Source organism: Nematolebias whitei, chromosome 11 (assembly GCF_014905685.2).
Source record: "Nematolebias whitei isolate Nwh7 chromosome 11, NemWhi1, whole genome shotgun sequence".
NCBI lineage: Eukaryota > Metazoa > Chordata > Actinopteri > Cyprinodontiformes > Rivulidae > Nematolebias > Nematolebias whitei.
In genome coordinates, this window is record NC_056508.1 from 38,295,255 (window position 1) to 38,310,332 (window position 15,078).

General features: G+C 40.3%; 1 protein-coding gene across 1 annotated transcript in view; it reads right to left on the minus strand.

Moving 5' to 3' along the window:
- Positions 1-1,079: 1,079 nt before the first annotated feature.
- The window catches only part of LOC119417713 (helicase ARIP4), a 33,007-nt gene continuing 19,008 nt past the window's right edge, over positions 1,080-15,078 (minus strand). Inside the window, exons 3-22 of the mRNA XM_037684980.1 lie at positions 13,430-13,560; positions 13,182-13,349; positions 10,941-11,155; positions 10,616-10,798; positions 9,574-9,707; positions 8,841-9,037; positions 8,558-8,761; positions 8,319-8,457; positions 8,059-8,236; positions 7,765-7,974; positions 7,553-7,671; positions 7,283-7,407; positions 6,708-6,807; positions 6,416-6,621; positions 4,291-4,466; positions 3,764-3,960; positions 3,434-3,633; positions 3,248-3,337; positions 2,612-2,707; positions 1,080-2,493 (exon numbers count right to left, since the gene is read on the minus strand). Coding sequence (XP_037540908.1) covers positions 1,493-2,493; positions 2,612-2,707; positions 3,248-3,337; positions 3,434-3,633; positions 3,764-3,960; positions 4,291-4,466; positions 6,416-6,621; positions 6,708-6,807; positions 7,283-7,407; positions 7,553-7,671; positions 7,765-7,974; positions 8,059-8,236; positions 8,319-8,457; positions 8,558-8,761; positions 8,841-9,037; positions 9,574-9,707; positions 10,616-10,798; positions 10,941-11,155; positions 13,182-13,349; positions 13,430-13,560 — 4,069 coding nt within the window. The 3' untranslated portion in view covers positions 1,080-1,492. The remainder of the gene's footprint in view (positions 2,494-2,611; positions 2,708-3,247; positions 3,338-3,433; positions 3,634-3,763; positions 3,961-4,290; positions 4,467-6,415; positions 6,622-6,707; positions 6,808-7,282; positions 7,408-7,552; positions 7,672-7,764; positions 7,975-8,058; positions 8,237-8,318; positions 8,458-8,557; positions 8,762-8,840; positions 9,038-9,573; positions 9,708-10,615; positions 10,799-10,940; positions 11,156-13,181; positions 13,350-13,429; positions 13,561-15,078) is intronic.

Sequence of the window (15,078 nt, forward strand, 5' to 3'; positions counted from 1 at the left end):
GCTGCTTATATATATATATATATATATATATATATATATATATATATATATATATATATATATATATATACACACACACAATAGTCCCTCGCTACTTTGCGGTTCATTTATCGCAGATTCGCACTATCGCAGTTTTTCAAAATAAGATTGGATATGACACACAACTGTCAGACTGGTGGATGAGTCACATGATCAACATAGAATTTTTATTTAAAATAGATTTTAAATAATTTAGCACCTGCTGCACCTTTGTGCAGCCCACACTGCAGGATAAGCTTCCTGCTGCAGCTGATCAGCTGTTCTCCTACACAGCGGAAAAGTGGGCGTGGCCAAGAGCGCTTGCAGGTGGCAAAGAGCAGAGGAGGCAGGGAGCTGAGTTCATGACATTCTGTGCTCTTTAAGAGTGTTTAGAGTTTAGAAACATTGTTTAGAATATTGCAAGAGTGTGGGAAAGGTTTAAAATGCCTAAATATATAAATATATTTAAAAACTAAAATAAACTACTACTTGCATTACTATTCCTTCTTCACGGTTTTTCACTTATTGTGGGTCTTCAGGGTACGGATCCCCTGCAATAAACGAGGGACTACTGTATATATGTGTATATATATATATATATATATATATATATATAAATAAATAAAATAAAGGTTTTGTAAAAATGCAATACACACAAAAACACAACAAAACAAAATTTCCCTACATCCCATGCCTAAATAGGAGTATTTCCAAAAAGGCATTTGATTAAGCGTACATTCTTTCATCCGAGTTTTAAAGTTTTATTACGTTGTCCTCCCCAATATAAACTGTTTTTTCTAAAACTCACAACGATCCAATAACTTTTTTTTTTCCTTCCAAGAGTCTAAATTTTACAGTACATCTGTCCTGGCAGTGAATTATTAAGTTCAATCAAAAACCTTTTTCCAAAAGTTTGGTTTGATCTCTCAACCTTTTTGTTTTAAGTTCAAGGAAATATTCAGTAGCAATAGTCAACAATACACTTTCAGTTATTTGAAATTTACTACCAGCAACCTGAACGTTTGTTTTTTTTTTTAATAAGCAACACCTCTCTATGATTGTTTTTTTTTTTTAAGTTATAAGCACGAGTCCTCACATAAAGCAAAGCTGCAGAACAGAATCTCCAAGTCAACAATACAACTATTGGACATATGCAGCCAGTGGAGGCTCGCCCCCACCAGAACGTACACCAGTGAGGAGCATTTTAATGCCACAAAATGTCCATTTGTCCTTCCCTCTGAATCTTTAACCTTTTCTCAGGTTTCACATTCTGGTACTCTGCGTCCAGCCTGTGTCTGGTCATTCATTAGACAGTTTCTTCAAGGCAATGCAGGTGACAAAAAAAAAATATTGGCGCTTTTTTTTTTTTTTTACCTCTTCCCTCTCAAGGCCTCCATGTCAGGTGCTTTAAAACCTGCATTTAGTTAAATAGGACATTATCTTATTTGTAAAAATCTAAATGTTTTTGTTTGTCTTACTGTCCCTTCACCTCAATGATATAATCATCATCATCATCATCATCATCATCAGAGCTGCTGTTGCTGCCAACATCCCTGCCATTCACCAGAACTGAAGGTCGCTGACTTTCAGATTGGGCAGAAGGGGAGAAAGAGGAAGGTGAGGATGAGGAGGAGCTAGAGGCAGCAGTTGTGGGGTACTGGGACGAGAAGCTGGACCCAGCAGCTCCAGGCGTGGCAGCTGAACCCGGCCCGCCGCTCTGTAGCATTGCCCCGGAGTAAAGGCTGGCCAGAGAGGGAGTGTATGCGAGCATCCCAGGCGCGCCGGGGTTCAGCATGAACGGCGGCAGAGCTCCTGGAAGTGAACTGGTGGCTTTGACTGACGCAGAAGACGATGAGGAAGATGAGATGGTTGAACTGGTTGGAGCTGTTGAGGAAGAGGAAGATGAGGGAGTGCCAGATTCGTTCATGCCAAACAGATTTGGGTACATGTAGCTGGGGTCACCCAGCTGAGTGTTGGGTGAATGGAAGTAGTGTGAGCCACCTGAACCCATGAGGAGTGGAGGCCACAGAGAACCACCCAACATGGCAGAGTTGAGACCCACTGGGGGGAGGCCATAGCCCCCAGTGAAAGGGAAGCCTTGTGAGGGAAGAAAGGTGGAAGAAAGTTCGTTTGCAAAGGGCTGCTTACTCGCCAGCTCATCCAGGGACGGTGTGGAGGCTTTGCGCTTCGTGCCTATTCTCAAGTCCTGAGCAGCGGTGACGTCAATGTTGGGCTGGATGGCCTCAGTGACAGAGACATCATGGCGGCTCACATGTCCACCACTCTTCATGCTGCTCTCTGCTGCGGCGTCAGCTCCTGCGCCACACGTGTAGCGCTGCAACTCATCGATGATGTCAGGGCTGTCGGGTGAAAGAGGGCGGGGCACAGCCTTGGAGGGTACCTGTTGCTTACTGTCAGGTGACAGGCACCCGTTACTGTGATTGGTTGAAACCTCCTGAGGTGAGGCTTGCACATCTGAAAGAAATAAAGAGAATAAACTTAGCTTCAGCTTCACAAGAAATACTATAGTACTTTGTACTTTCCTCATCGAACAAATACTAATTTCTAAGGATTTAAACATTTTACATCTTACTTTTGGGTGTTGCTGTTGCGCTCTCGTCCATGGTTTTGGTTTTATTAGCTGATCTGATGGCAAAGATTCGACCATCTGATGTTCTGATGTAAGTCCCTAAAAAGACAGTGATAAAAGTTTCACCACTCCATAAAATCAACATGGATATAAAAACACACTGTCAGTTCATTTTAAACAGAAACTGTTAAATTTGCTTTGTTTACTTTGAGGTCTTTAGGTTTTTGCAATATTGTGACAGCTTATACAATTTAAAATGTGAGCCCGAGTCGTGAGCCTGCTTCTAATGGAGGTTTCTTCCTGCTAAAAGGGAGTTTTTCCTTTCCACCGTTGCCTTTGTGCTCGCTCAGGATGGGAGACTGCGACAAAGTCAACATTCAACACAAACTGCTGCTTCCTTAGAAAGAAACATTTTACTAACTGGCTTTTTAAAAGTATATGAATGTTTCTGTTCAGTGCCCTGAGACTTCTGTTGTGACTTTGTGTCATATAAATAAACTGAACTGAGCTGAATTAAAAATAGCAAAGTTCATTTTTAGCACTTAGAGATTTTTTTTTCAGTGTCAAACAGCCAAAAAAATGAAACATTTAAAAACTAGAACAAGCATGCGCCAAAACTGTTTTATTTAGGTAATGTACCTTTTGTGCCTTTGATGATATGAATACTTTCTCCAGCTGGGATTCTGGCTTTTGCATCTGTTGAGTTGTTGGTACCTGGAATCCTGATGTCTGAGAGAGACCAAAGACGGTGTTTAAAGTTTAAATGTTTAAAGAAACAGAAAGGAAATGCAACAATAAAATCAAAGTGTATTGAAAGTAGTCTACCGGTAGTAGTGACAATCTTCTGCACAAACACCCCGGCTTTTTGCAGGCAGTTGATGTTGAAGCCTCCGAGGCTGGATCTTGAGGAGTCACGGTCTTGGGCAGAACCTGCAGACACCTGGCGGGGCATCATGGGAACTGATCCTGACTGGACTGGTTTGACATTCGCCACTGGTTTCTCCTCAGTGAGTGTGGGAGGGCGCCTGCGCAGAGATGCATATTGCTTCTTTATGACTCAACTTCATTTTTTAAAGCAGGTTTGGTATATCCCTGAATAAATAACCTCAGAACGAAAATATAAGTATTTTGTGGACTCATTTAAGTTTTACTGACCAGTTCCTCTGGCTGAAGGCAGGGATGTTGGTGAGACTCTGGTCACTGGCGGGGTAATAGTGAGCGTACGATGGCCGGGTGTATGGCACCGAGGCCCTTTTTTCCTCCTCGTAATCCCTCTTAGCCGCTTTTTTCTCAGCACTGCTCAGCTTCAGCTCTCTGCGGTTCATCAGCAGGGACTCATGGGGGAAGGGTTGCTGAAGAGGACAACAGGGAGAAGTGTAAAATGTTTCTTTTTGATAAGAATTATGATCATTTGCCTAATATCTAAATAATTCTTACAAAATCCCACAAAATCAAAGTTATAATCCAACCTTGCTGGTACTGAAACAACATTCTAGCAGAAAACTGACTTATTTTGGAGACAAACCTCTTTAAATGATACAGGTCCTTAAACCATTACTTTTCAGACAATCCAAAGTATATACACCACAGTAACCACTAAACTAGAAACTGCTCCACCATGTTCTACCTGTAATCACCTGCAGAGGGCGCAAGATTATAAAAGCCCTGCTCTGTTCATCTACCTTGGTGATCAGGTGAGTGTAGAGGTGCAGAGCCTTCTGCAGGACGCTGTCCCTGATGAAGTTGGGCTGCAGCTGGACCTGGGATGGGTCTGGTTCCTCATCCACAAAATGAAGAAGAGATTCGACTTCCCTCCTGGTGAAGGTCAGGACAGGGTTCAGATCATCCACCACACGATCTAAAAGAAGGAGAAGGAGGTCATAAAATGTATAACACTGAGATAATATAGTGACAATGTGGAGTATAATATAAAATATTAAGGATAAATTGCATAAATTGGATAAAAACGCTAATTTCTGTTGATGTTCTCCAAACTATTGGTCTTAGAGCAGGGGTGTTCAAACGTTTTCATATGAGCCAAAACTATCCAGATGAAAGGAGTCATGGGCCACAAAAATGTGAAGTTAACTCTCAACATGAACAATAATTTGGAGAATGGACAAAAGTTTACTAATTTTGGTGGAGAAAGTTTTAAATTGTTGTAGATCCAAAACATTAAAAGCCCCCAAAACACTAAGCTTATCAATTATTTAATTTATTTGGTTTGTTGGGTCTATGTTTGTTGTTTTCTTGTGTTTGGAAAGTTCATTTTAGTCTGTTCTCAGCAACAAAAGTGTAATTTGAGTAAGTGTCCTTTTAAAAAGGACTTTTGGACCATGGACGGCCCAAAAGGCTGATCCAAGTTCTGAAAAATCGTCCAGTTGTCAGTCGCTCCAACAGATTCATAGAAGGTTTGATAAAGTTGATCAACTCATATGTAGATGATAACACGTTCTATTCAGTTAAAAATGTCCAATTTCCCTCTAGATTATTTTATCAACTGCAACATTTAGCCAAGTTTTAAGAAACATTATCTAAAAGTCTCCTTTCTGGTAGAAATCAGTAAAGGTTTTTGGTGCTTTGTACCATGAAATGAAAATAAGATTATAGCCAAAGGTTTGTATTTTGATTAATATTGCTCATTTTGAGAAGATGTTTTTCATCCGTTTTGCTGTTAAACCTAAACATTATACAAAAAGTGATTATCAACACATTTGCAGAAAGTCTGCATCAACTTCTCAAGCCTGCTGGCCAAAATGATGCCATTCTTAAACTGCAGCTGTGGGCCGCCCAGAATCACTCCAAGGGCTGCAAATGGATCTCGGGCCGCACTTTGGACACCCGTGTCTTAAGAGTGTTCATTATTGTTTATAGTTCATTTTCTGTTCTAGCTCTAGGTGGACGCATTCTTCTCGTCTTCCTCCTGCTTTTGCTCTGTGTCTGGAGCTCCTGGTACACATCTCCTGAACGAAAAACACTATTATGGATCTGGTGAGCTGGACTTTCAACGCAGTCGACAAAATCTTTTCAACAAAATGACAGGGTCCTGGAGAACCCTCATGTTCTGCCAAGACTCATGCTGTGGGGTACATCATGGATCCGTGGAGAGTTTGGCAGCTGATGTGTCTTTCAGTTCTGTCTCAGGAGGATGCCAAAGACATCTATATAATTGGATTCATGATAGCAGGGTTTCTGCTTTTGGTATTGGCGGGTCCCTATGTGATCAACTTTTGAAGAAGACATCGGCCGCGGTTTCGGCCATGGCAAAACTTCCGAGTCTGTGTGAAGGTTTGATTCATGCTACGAGTACTCAAAATCATCTAATTTACGAGCTAAACCGTAAGATGGAAGCAATTTGTGAGAATCGCAGGCCACCTGTGGCTCCTAGGACTCGCCAGCATGATGTGATCAACCTAGAGGATGGCTCATTATCACAGACCAGTGGAATGTTCATAAATTTGGCCATTTTGGATCTGGAAAGTTCCAGCAGGACTCAAGGCTGACAAGAAAATAAAAAACAGTTTGCCTGAAGAAAATCAACAATTGTGGTTTATCTGAATCTGATTCTTCCATCTGGCCTCGGATGCAGGCCGACTATCAAATTTCTCCTGGGATATGGGTAAACTAAGGAAAAAGCTTTGTCTATCGCTGTGTTGTGGCTAAGATTTCTGGTTTTAGATTTTTGGAGTCACTTCACAAAGAAAATGTTCAGATTCACTCAATTTTTTGAGAAAAAAAAAGTAACGGGTTGTGACTTGTATCATGAGGTATTTATTGCATCTTTTATGATTATTTCATCTAACTCACCAGACATGCCCTGTTTTGAGATCTGCCGGTCGTAGATCTTCTTCTCCAGTGTAAAGTCGCACACCAGCCGGTAGATGTGACAAGGCTTCCTCTGTCCATAACGGTAGACACGACAAACAGCCTGAGCATCATGGCAGGGATTCCAGGAGGCGTCAAACACCACCACGCGGTTTGCCCCGACCAGATTCACACCCAGACAACCAGCCCTGAAGTTCAGACGGATCAGCAAAATCTGCCACGTGTTTTCACTGTTTGAATTCATTCGTCAGGCTTGTGTGTTACTGTTTGTTACCTAGTTGACAGGAGGAAAACCCATGCCGAGGTGTTTGTCGGATCATTGAACTGGTTTATCAGTCTCTCTCTCTCTGAAGCCGTTGTGCTTCCATCCAGTCCTTCATGACATCAAACAACAAACATCAAGTTATCACTAAGGTTTTACACATTGTGTATTACTTAAAATCACCAGCAGGTGGCAGCACTTATTGGATCTCAATGAGGAAAAAGAAGAAGCAGTGTGACACCAAATAACCATAGAATTAACCAAAATCCTTTCCTCATAAAAACAAAACAGATTTATCAGTACTGCATGGGTATAAGTCCAGTTCATCATGTCCTGGATAAAATGTTCCCAGATGAGTACAGTTCTGAAAGAGTTTTCAGAAGTTTTGATCCGCTCTAACTGAGCCATGAATAATTTGTCCTGAAGGAGTTTTCCGTTTGTGCCTAAAACAACTGTCCTGTATTCTGTAGGGTTTTTTTTATTTAATTTTTAATAAAGAACTGATTTATAAAACATTTATGTATTCTGCATTTACTAAACGACTGAGCAATGCAAACCTATTGACATCATCATAAGTGTTGGCTTACTGTAGTAGTTGAGATTGCGGACCCAGTTCTGGTTCGGTCTGTCTTTGCTGGTTGTATAAGGCGAAGGGGGCACTGGTTTCTTGGCTAAAAATTCCTCAATTACAGTCAGTGTAGATAAACTCTGACTGCAAGAGGCAAAGAAAAGTAGAAAATAAATGATAAAAAGAAGTCAGAATCATGTAAAGATGATACAAAAAGACTAATCAGACAAACAAGGCAGTACAACAGCCACTCCCCACTTGTTAATTACAAAGAGTTTGGATTTTTTACCTGAAAACAAGAATTTTGTCTCCTTTCTCGACGCTTTCTTCTATCAGGTGGAACAGCAGTACCATCTTTGCAGAGTTCTCCAGGACGCCGGGCTTGTAGTCACACATGATCTCATTTGCCTTGTTGTGTCAGAGGACATACAGTTAAAACTGCATGTGGATTTGTTGCTATAACATTTTTCTGTTAGTCATGTTATAAAAAATATCGCATACCCATTCATAAGTGATGACCTGGTTGGCTTTCTCCTGCAGCTGGCTCAGACTCAGTCCACAGATGGGATCTGGACTGTCCAAGTTCTTTGACTTTTCACAGGTTGTGGTGGGACATCGGGCTGAGGTGATGTCATCAAGGTCCAAGTCCTGCTCGCTTGCCAGATTTTCCTTCTGCAAGGCCTCATAAAGCACGTCTGGATGGTTCCAAATCTGAAGAATTTAAGAATTAAACTCAACATTACAAAGATTATAAGCATGCATGTAGAGCTGTGGACACGTGCGCTCACTCCTCACCTTGCAGCAGACACAAAAAGCCTTCAGTGGGTTGAGGCTGAGCCAGCCGGTGTTTCCTGCCTCTCGGAAGCGGTTCACAAACTCGGTGTAGAGCGCCCTCTGCAGGGGAGACAGACGCACAAGGATCACGTGTTCCTGCTTGGAGGGCAGCTGGTCCATCAAGACATCGTGGCCTCGCCTGGAGGACATAAAGTTATCTTTTATGAAGTGCATTAAAATGTGTTCGTCCTGTTTCTTTCTTGGAGTGGGGATGCTCCTACCTTTGCACGAAGCCCTCCAGCAGGCTGTGCAGGACGTGGCTCCTGTACCTCATCAGCTGGACGTCCTGAGGTGTACTGTCCACACACTGTCCATTTAAAATGGGACGCTCAAACATGTTGCTGAACTCCTGGCGTGTACCTGAAATAAAATAAAATCAATTAAAAGTAAGAAACGTACTGGGAAATGTTCCATCGAAAGTTTGGGATGTGAAAATCAAAACTAATTCATCGTCCGATACCTAGAAAGTTGGGTCGGACGAAGTCCACCATGCACCAGTACTCAGTCAGATTGTTCTGGAGCGGATATCCGGTCAGGACCACGCGACGACGCGTTCGAATGCTCTTTAGAGCCTGAGATGTGCTGGCGTGGCAGTTCTTAATGCGATGTCCTTCATCGCAGATCACAACATCAGGACCGGGTCGGGACAGGGCTTTCTCAACACCTTTACAAAACAACACAATTTTAATGTTTTTACACAATTCTTTTGGGCTGTCGTTTATGTCCTTCCTAAATTCTCCAACCTTTAAGCAGTTCCTGCTGTCGGTCGTCTTCATCCAGGTTTATGACATCCGGTCCTGCAGCTTTCTTGCTTCTCTTCTTCCTTCCAACAACAAAGCCCTTCTTCAGTGACAGCAGGCGGTACATCTCGTAGCCCATGAGCAGCACCCCACCGTCCCTCGACCACTCCTCCACCACCTTGGCTCTGGTCGCCGTGTTCCTGGACGGCAGAAGAAAGAAAAAGACGAGCTCAGTTTGATTCAACAAGCAGCTCCAGCCGACAGTTAAAATGGGACTCGAAGCTGCTTTGGGTGAAACGATGCTTAACATTTGTGATTAAAATCAAAAAGGGAAAAAAAGACTAAAGCAAAATGAATAAAGATCAAAACATCTTGTGTTAAAAAAAGAAAACTAAATTTTGCTGAATTTTAATGTGAAACCTCTAAAATTTGGTCACCGTGTCACTTAAAAATTAATCCAAACTGCAAAGCTGTCATCCATTCATTCATAAAAAAGGGATGTCTGGAGAAGAAAGACATTAAAAGAAGAAATACACTCAGTTTGTTTTTACAAGTAGAGAGATATAAAATGTTACCCAACTTCTTGCAGGTTTGGCTTTTATTATTTACAATCCCAGAGAAACAATAATGTCTTATCACTCTTTTTGTTTTAGACAATCAAGTGATTTGATGATTAAAAAAATGCAGGTTTAATAAGGAATTTACATAAAAAAAAGTGATTGTTTTTGTAACTCACTTGTGTTCATCATTAAGGATGTGAACGTTAAATATGCGGGGGGCCACCAGGGCAGGGTCGGTGTCTGGAGGTAAGGCCTCAGGAGGAGGGACCCACGTGTTGAACTCTGACAGCCAGTTCTGCAAAGTATTCACCTGAAATACACCCACAGGAGAAGAAAACCTGAGAGAAGCTTCTTTAGTTTTTGTTCTTTGCTTTGGTTCTGTCCATGTTTATATGCACCGTTGCTTGTTATTTTTAATATTAATCATGTTAATCATGTTTAAGTCTTTATTCTTTGTGGAGAATGCAGAAGGAAGCCTCAAATTTCCCCCCGGGGATTAATAAATTAAGAAAGTAAGCAAATAAGTAACTAAATAAATAAGTAAACGACATAAGTAAATAAAACAAGTATATATGTACAGTATGTACATATGTATGTGTGTATCTATCCATCTATCTAGAAATTACAGTTCTGGGATTCACAAAACTCATTTAAATCCTTTTTACCTTTTTAGAACTGGATAATAATAATGCATGTAACAACAACAACAACAACAACAACAACAACAACAACAACAACAACAACACACTACTGTTTATATATATATTTACTAGCCTTACTGCATATGTCACTTTACCTCTATACCAATATCAAGGACTTCATACATATACCATGTACATTCACTTCGTATGCTACTTTGTCACTTTACTACTAATGTCAATGTCAGGACTTTCATACTTAGATATACTTTTTATATTTTTATACTGCTATGCTTACAGTTTAGGATAGTTTCATACTTTTATTATTTCATTTTATGCTAATTTATATTAAATGTTTTAATGTTTATTGTTGCACCAGGGGTCTGAGAGTTAATGAAATTTCAATCCTTTGTATGGCCTGTACATATTGCAGCTTTGACAATAAAAGTTGACTTTAACTTTAATAATAATAATAGTAATATTAATAGTAATATTAATAATATTAGTAATAGTAATAGTAGTAATAATATTAGTAATAATAATAATAAAAAATAATAATAACAGGTCCAGAGATGCTTACCGGCACGATGGCGAGCACAGTGTGAGCCTGAGTGTGTCTGAACAGGACGTCGATGAAGGAGATGACTTGCAGCGTTTTGCCCAGACCCATGCTGTGGGCGAGGATACAACCGAACCCGCTGCTGTTGCTGAAACGCTCCAACGACTCCACCAGGTTGTCGTACAGAAAACGGATTCCACTGATCTGAGGAGGAAAGAACAACTGAATGAGATGACGGGATAAAAAGAAGGTCAAATACAATGACAAGATAAAAAAAAGTAGAAATAAAAAAGGGAAAAGGGTAAGAAGTTAACACCAAGTTTTGTTTTGGATGCAGACAGAATACCTGGTGAGGTTTGACTGCTCGAGCCAGCTGGGGTGACAGGAAAATGTTGTTTTCTGTGGTTGGGTGGTTCAGGTTGACCAGCACCCTGTCCTGCACTTCTGGTTGGTTCTGGGCATCGTTGGCGTGTGCGCCGCTTGGCTCGCTGTCTTTGTTGGTGGACTCGCTGCAGCCGTGCGAAGAAGTGTCATCTTCACTTGTGCACAGATCGATGACAGCTGAACAAAACGGAGACATCAGAACAGTTTAATTCATTTACGTTACAGAATACTGAGGTTACTCAGGACATTTAAATTTCACAACATGTTTAAAATAAAAAGGCACAACGAAGTGTGACTGTTGAAATTAGATAGTTACAAAAATATGTGCAAAAATACCTGATCAGATGCAGTTGTTTTAATAAAATTACATTGAATTAAGTAACTTGCACAGCATTACAAAGACAAACTACAGTATATGTGCGAGTCTGGACAATAACAAACAAAATCTATATCTTATATAAAAAAAACACAGACATGATGGATTTCAAGCGGTGAAAGTTAGACAAGCTGGCAGCCAGCGAGGGCACGCAGTGAAGAGGTGGCGTGTGTGTCAGTATGTTAGGGTGTCTGAATAAAAAAAAACAAGGAGCTTATATAACACAGTGAATGGCTGGTTATACAAGTAGGATTAGAGTGGAGGGGGGGCGACTGGTTATGCAACCCCAAGCAGAAATGTCACAGTACCACTGTGGTGTGGGTGTGCGCTCGTTAACCAGGATCAGTTGGATTTATTGCCCCACAGACAGCGTCTCATGACATCTAGCTGTTGTCTTTTGTTTTCATCTTCATTTTGATCTTTGTTTATCTGTCTGCATTTGCATGCAGTTCTTAGAAGTACTGTGTGTGTGCGCGTTTGTTTCATGTTACCTTATAGGGACCAGTTTTACAAAAAAAAAAAATCATGCATTGTGGGAACCAACTGCTCTTTATTGGGACCAAAGCCAGGTCCCCATAAAGAGAAGTCTCGTTGGGGGGTTAGGGGTTAGGTTTAGGACTAAGGTGTGAAATGTGGATTGATTAGGGTTAGGCATGTACTAGTAATGGTTAGGTTTAGGGTAAGGGTCAGGGTTACGCTACAGAAAATGAATAAAAGTCAATGCAAAGTCCCCCCAAAGTACATTTACAAGAATGTGTGTGTGTGTGTGCGCTTCGATCTTTGATGACTTCCTAGATGAGTGATGCCCCATGTGAATGTTTTCAGTACTCTGACACTGTTCAAAGCCTGTCTTTAGATCTTAATACTCTTTTCTTTTACATTTTAATACTTTTGTTGGATGTAACTGAGACCCTGTGTGCACAATTTAATTGAGGTGGAACGACAAATAAAGAACCTTGAATCCTGGAGTCTTTGTCCAGATGACCTGACTGAAAATTGTTGGATAGTTTCTTTTTTTTGTGCTGAAACGTTTCACCTTCACCATGGAAATTGTTGGATTGTATACCAGGATTATTGAGCATGGACTTTGTTGGCTTGAGTCTTTATGTTTATAAGAATGGACTAAAAGACTTAAACAGTCCCTACAACTTTTAAACATGCGTTTCTAACGTGTGCTGAAGCTCACATTTATTAGCATATTAAGAGTTATTCACTGGCTGGACGGTGTAACCTGAAGACAGAACATGAAATTGATTTCACACGTTTGTGATTTGTAGTTGCAAATAGTAGCTAGAGGTTGTGAAAGCAATCTGAGCTGGAAACCTGAACAGTTTAGCAACCGAGTCATTTATCAATTTGTCATTAATCAACAAATAATAGTGTGAAAATGCTAAATTGATTACACATTTGATGTCTAAATGAACACTGACTCTAATAGAAACTGCTCATTTTAAACACTGAATAAAATTTGAGGCATGAAATGAGAAATAAACACCAATTTTTCATTTTTTTTCAACAGTTTTCCAAATCTGAATTTATTTCATTTTGCTCAGGTTATGCCAGAGTTATTCAACTAAACTACTCAGGGGGACACAGTTACTGAAAGCCAAGAGCTCAGGGGTCGAGCATCCAGCAGATATTGTCATTAAGTTTGTTTTATGGTTTAAAATCTAGTTTTATTTAAAAATATACCCATTGGTGGACTGAACTGAGCACACCTGCGGACCTGATTTGGCCCATGGGCCACCAGTTGAAAAGCCCTGTGTTATACTGAAGATTTAGTGTGTTGATGCAAGCTGCTGTGAGACAAACAGCTGCTGTTTTTACCTGGATTTTGAGTTTGCTCTGTAGCAACAGAAGCAGGTGTGTTAGTCGTGCGGGCGTCTTTGCTGAGCCTGCTGGAGTCCAAACTGATTACTTCCTGTCTGGTGGACTTGACTTCTTGCTGGAATGACGCTGATGCTGCTGATGAGGGCACATGCTGGGCGACATCACCTGAAAACGAGGACAGGCATATAATAAAAACTAAATATCAAAGAGAGAAAAACGACAGATAAGTAAATATGTTCTCTCACCTGTTGGTCTTTCAGGTATCAGTGGTGCATTAAAATCCTGCTTTCTGTGCTCCCCCAGACGTCGCCTTCTCTCCAGCTCGTCATGTTGGGCGGCTTTGGTCACATCTAACTGATGTCCCCTCAATAATTTCCTGCACAAACAGAAAAAAATAATATTAGTCAAAGCATGGCTGCATATCTCAGTAAATTTCACTGGGAACAGGAACACACAACCTCTTTTGCATGTGTGTAATGAATCATCCTCTAAATAAAAGCACACTTGGGAACTTCGCTAAAAGAGGCCAAGCTTTGCTTTCTTTTAATCAGCATGCACTTGTATTTATTAAACATTAAAATGGGCAGAAGTGAGCTGTGTGGTATGAAACCTAAAATAATAAAATCCCACGGACAACTACCCACCCTCAGGCATTTATGTATTCCTTTAGCTGAAATCCTAGTGCAATAAAAATTATATACTGTACTGTAAATTGCTTTGTAAATTAAACAGATGGAAAGTTAAAATTTGTTGTGGAATAGCTGAGAGTCATTCACAACACATACTCCAACTGCTAACAGATCATGTGAGATTTCAATATACGATAAACTTAAATTAAAAGTCTGGTACAAAGACTTCAGGACGTAATCATTTGTCAGTCCTAGGCAATTCTTTTTTTTTTTTCCAACATACAAAAAAATAAAATAAAATAAATAAAATGTGTTGTTAATATGACTGGCTGCTTTTTATTTCAATTTGAATCCCATTTTTGTCATGGAGGAATAATAAACCAAATGGGTTTCTGTTGACCTTTGCCTTCAGCTAACTAAAAAGATTACTTTAATTCTAATTCAATGAAAATGTTTTATGTTCATGTTTAAGGAAAATGTCACAGCTCAGTGTTTGCAAAAAAAAAAAAAAAAATTAAAAAAACATCACCAAAATAATTGTGTTATCTGAATTTGGCTTCCCCACTCGGCCTTGATATGGCCAGCTATCTCAACTTCTCCTGAATTGTTTATGTAAATGAGAAGCCCCCCCCCCCAATCGCTCCCCTCCCGAGAACATCTGTGGATCTGTGTCAGAGTTGAGCCAGCTGATAGACACTGTGCCATCTTTATCAGGACTATGGAACTTTCTGGTAATCTCCACAGACAACTCACTGCCCTCATCAGCCTCCTCATGCATAAATGCATTACGATGTCATCAATATGTTGCCGTTTCATGTGATGAGGTCTTTTTTTTTGCAACTTTCACAGAGATTTGATTTTTTTTTACACTTACACTCCCCCTTGTGTTTCTTTTTCCTTATCTAAAAAAAAAAAAAAAAAAAAAAAAAGGGCTGCGCCTCTCGAGGCCGGCGGCCTCAGTCACCTCCGTCTCTCCATGTCTGTCTGTTTGGGCTGTACTGAAATGTAATTTCGCCGCCGCGCTTCGGTGTAATGACAATAAAGCGGATTCTGATTCTTTTAAAAACAGGTAATTATTTTATAAATAAAGGAGCTAAAAACAGAATTGAAACCAGATTTGGAATCCGTAACATATTACAAAGACTGCACAGTAAATGGAACCATATTCTTGTGGTGGAGCTTTATGTTCCCCTGGCAGGCATTAGGAATGAAGCTGTAGACTCAGCACATGTTTAATCACTGGCACGTTGTATGTGTAGCTGACC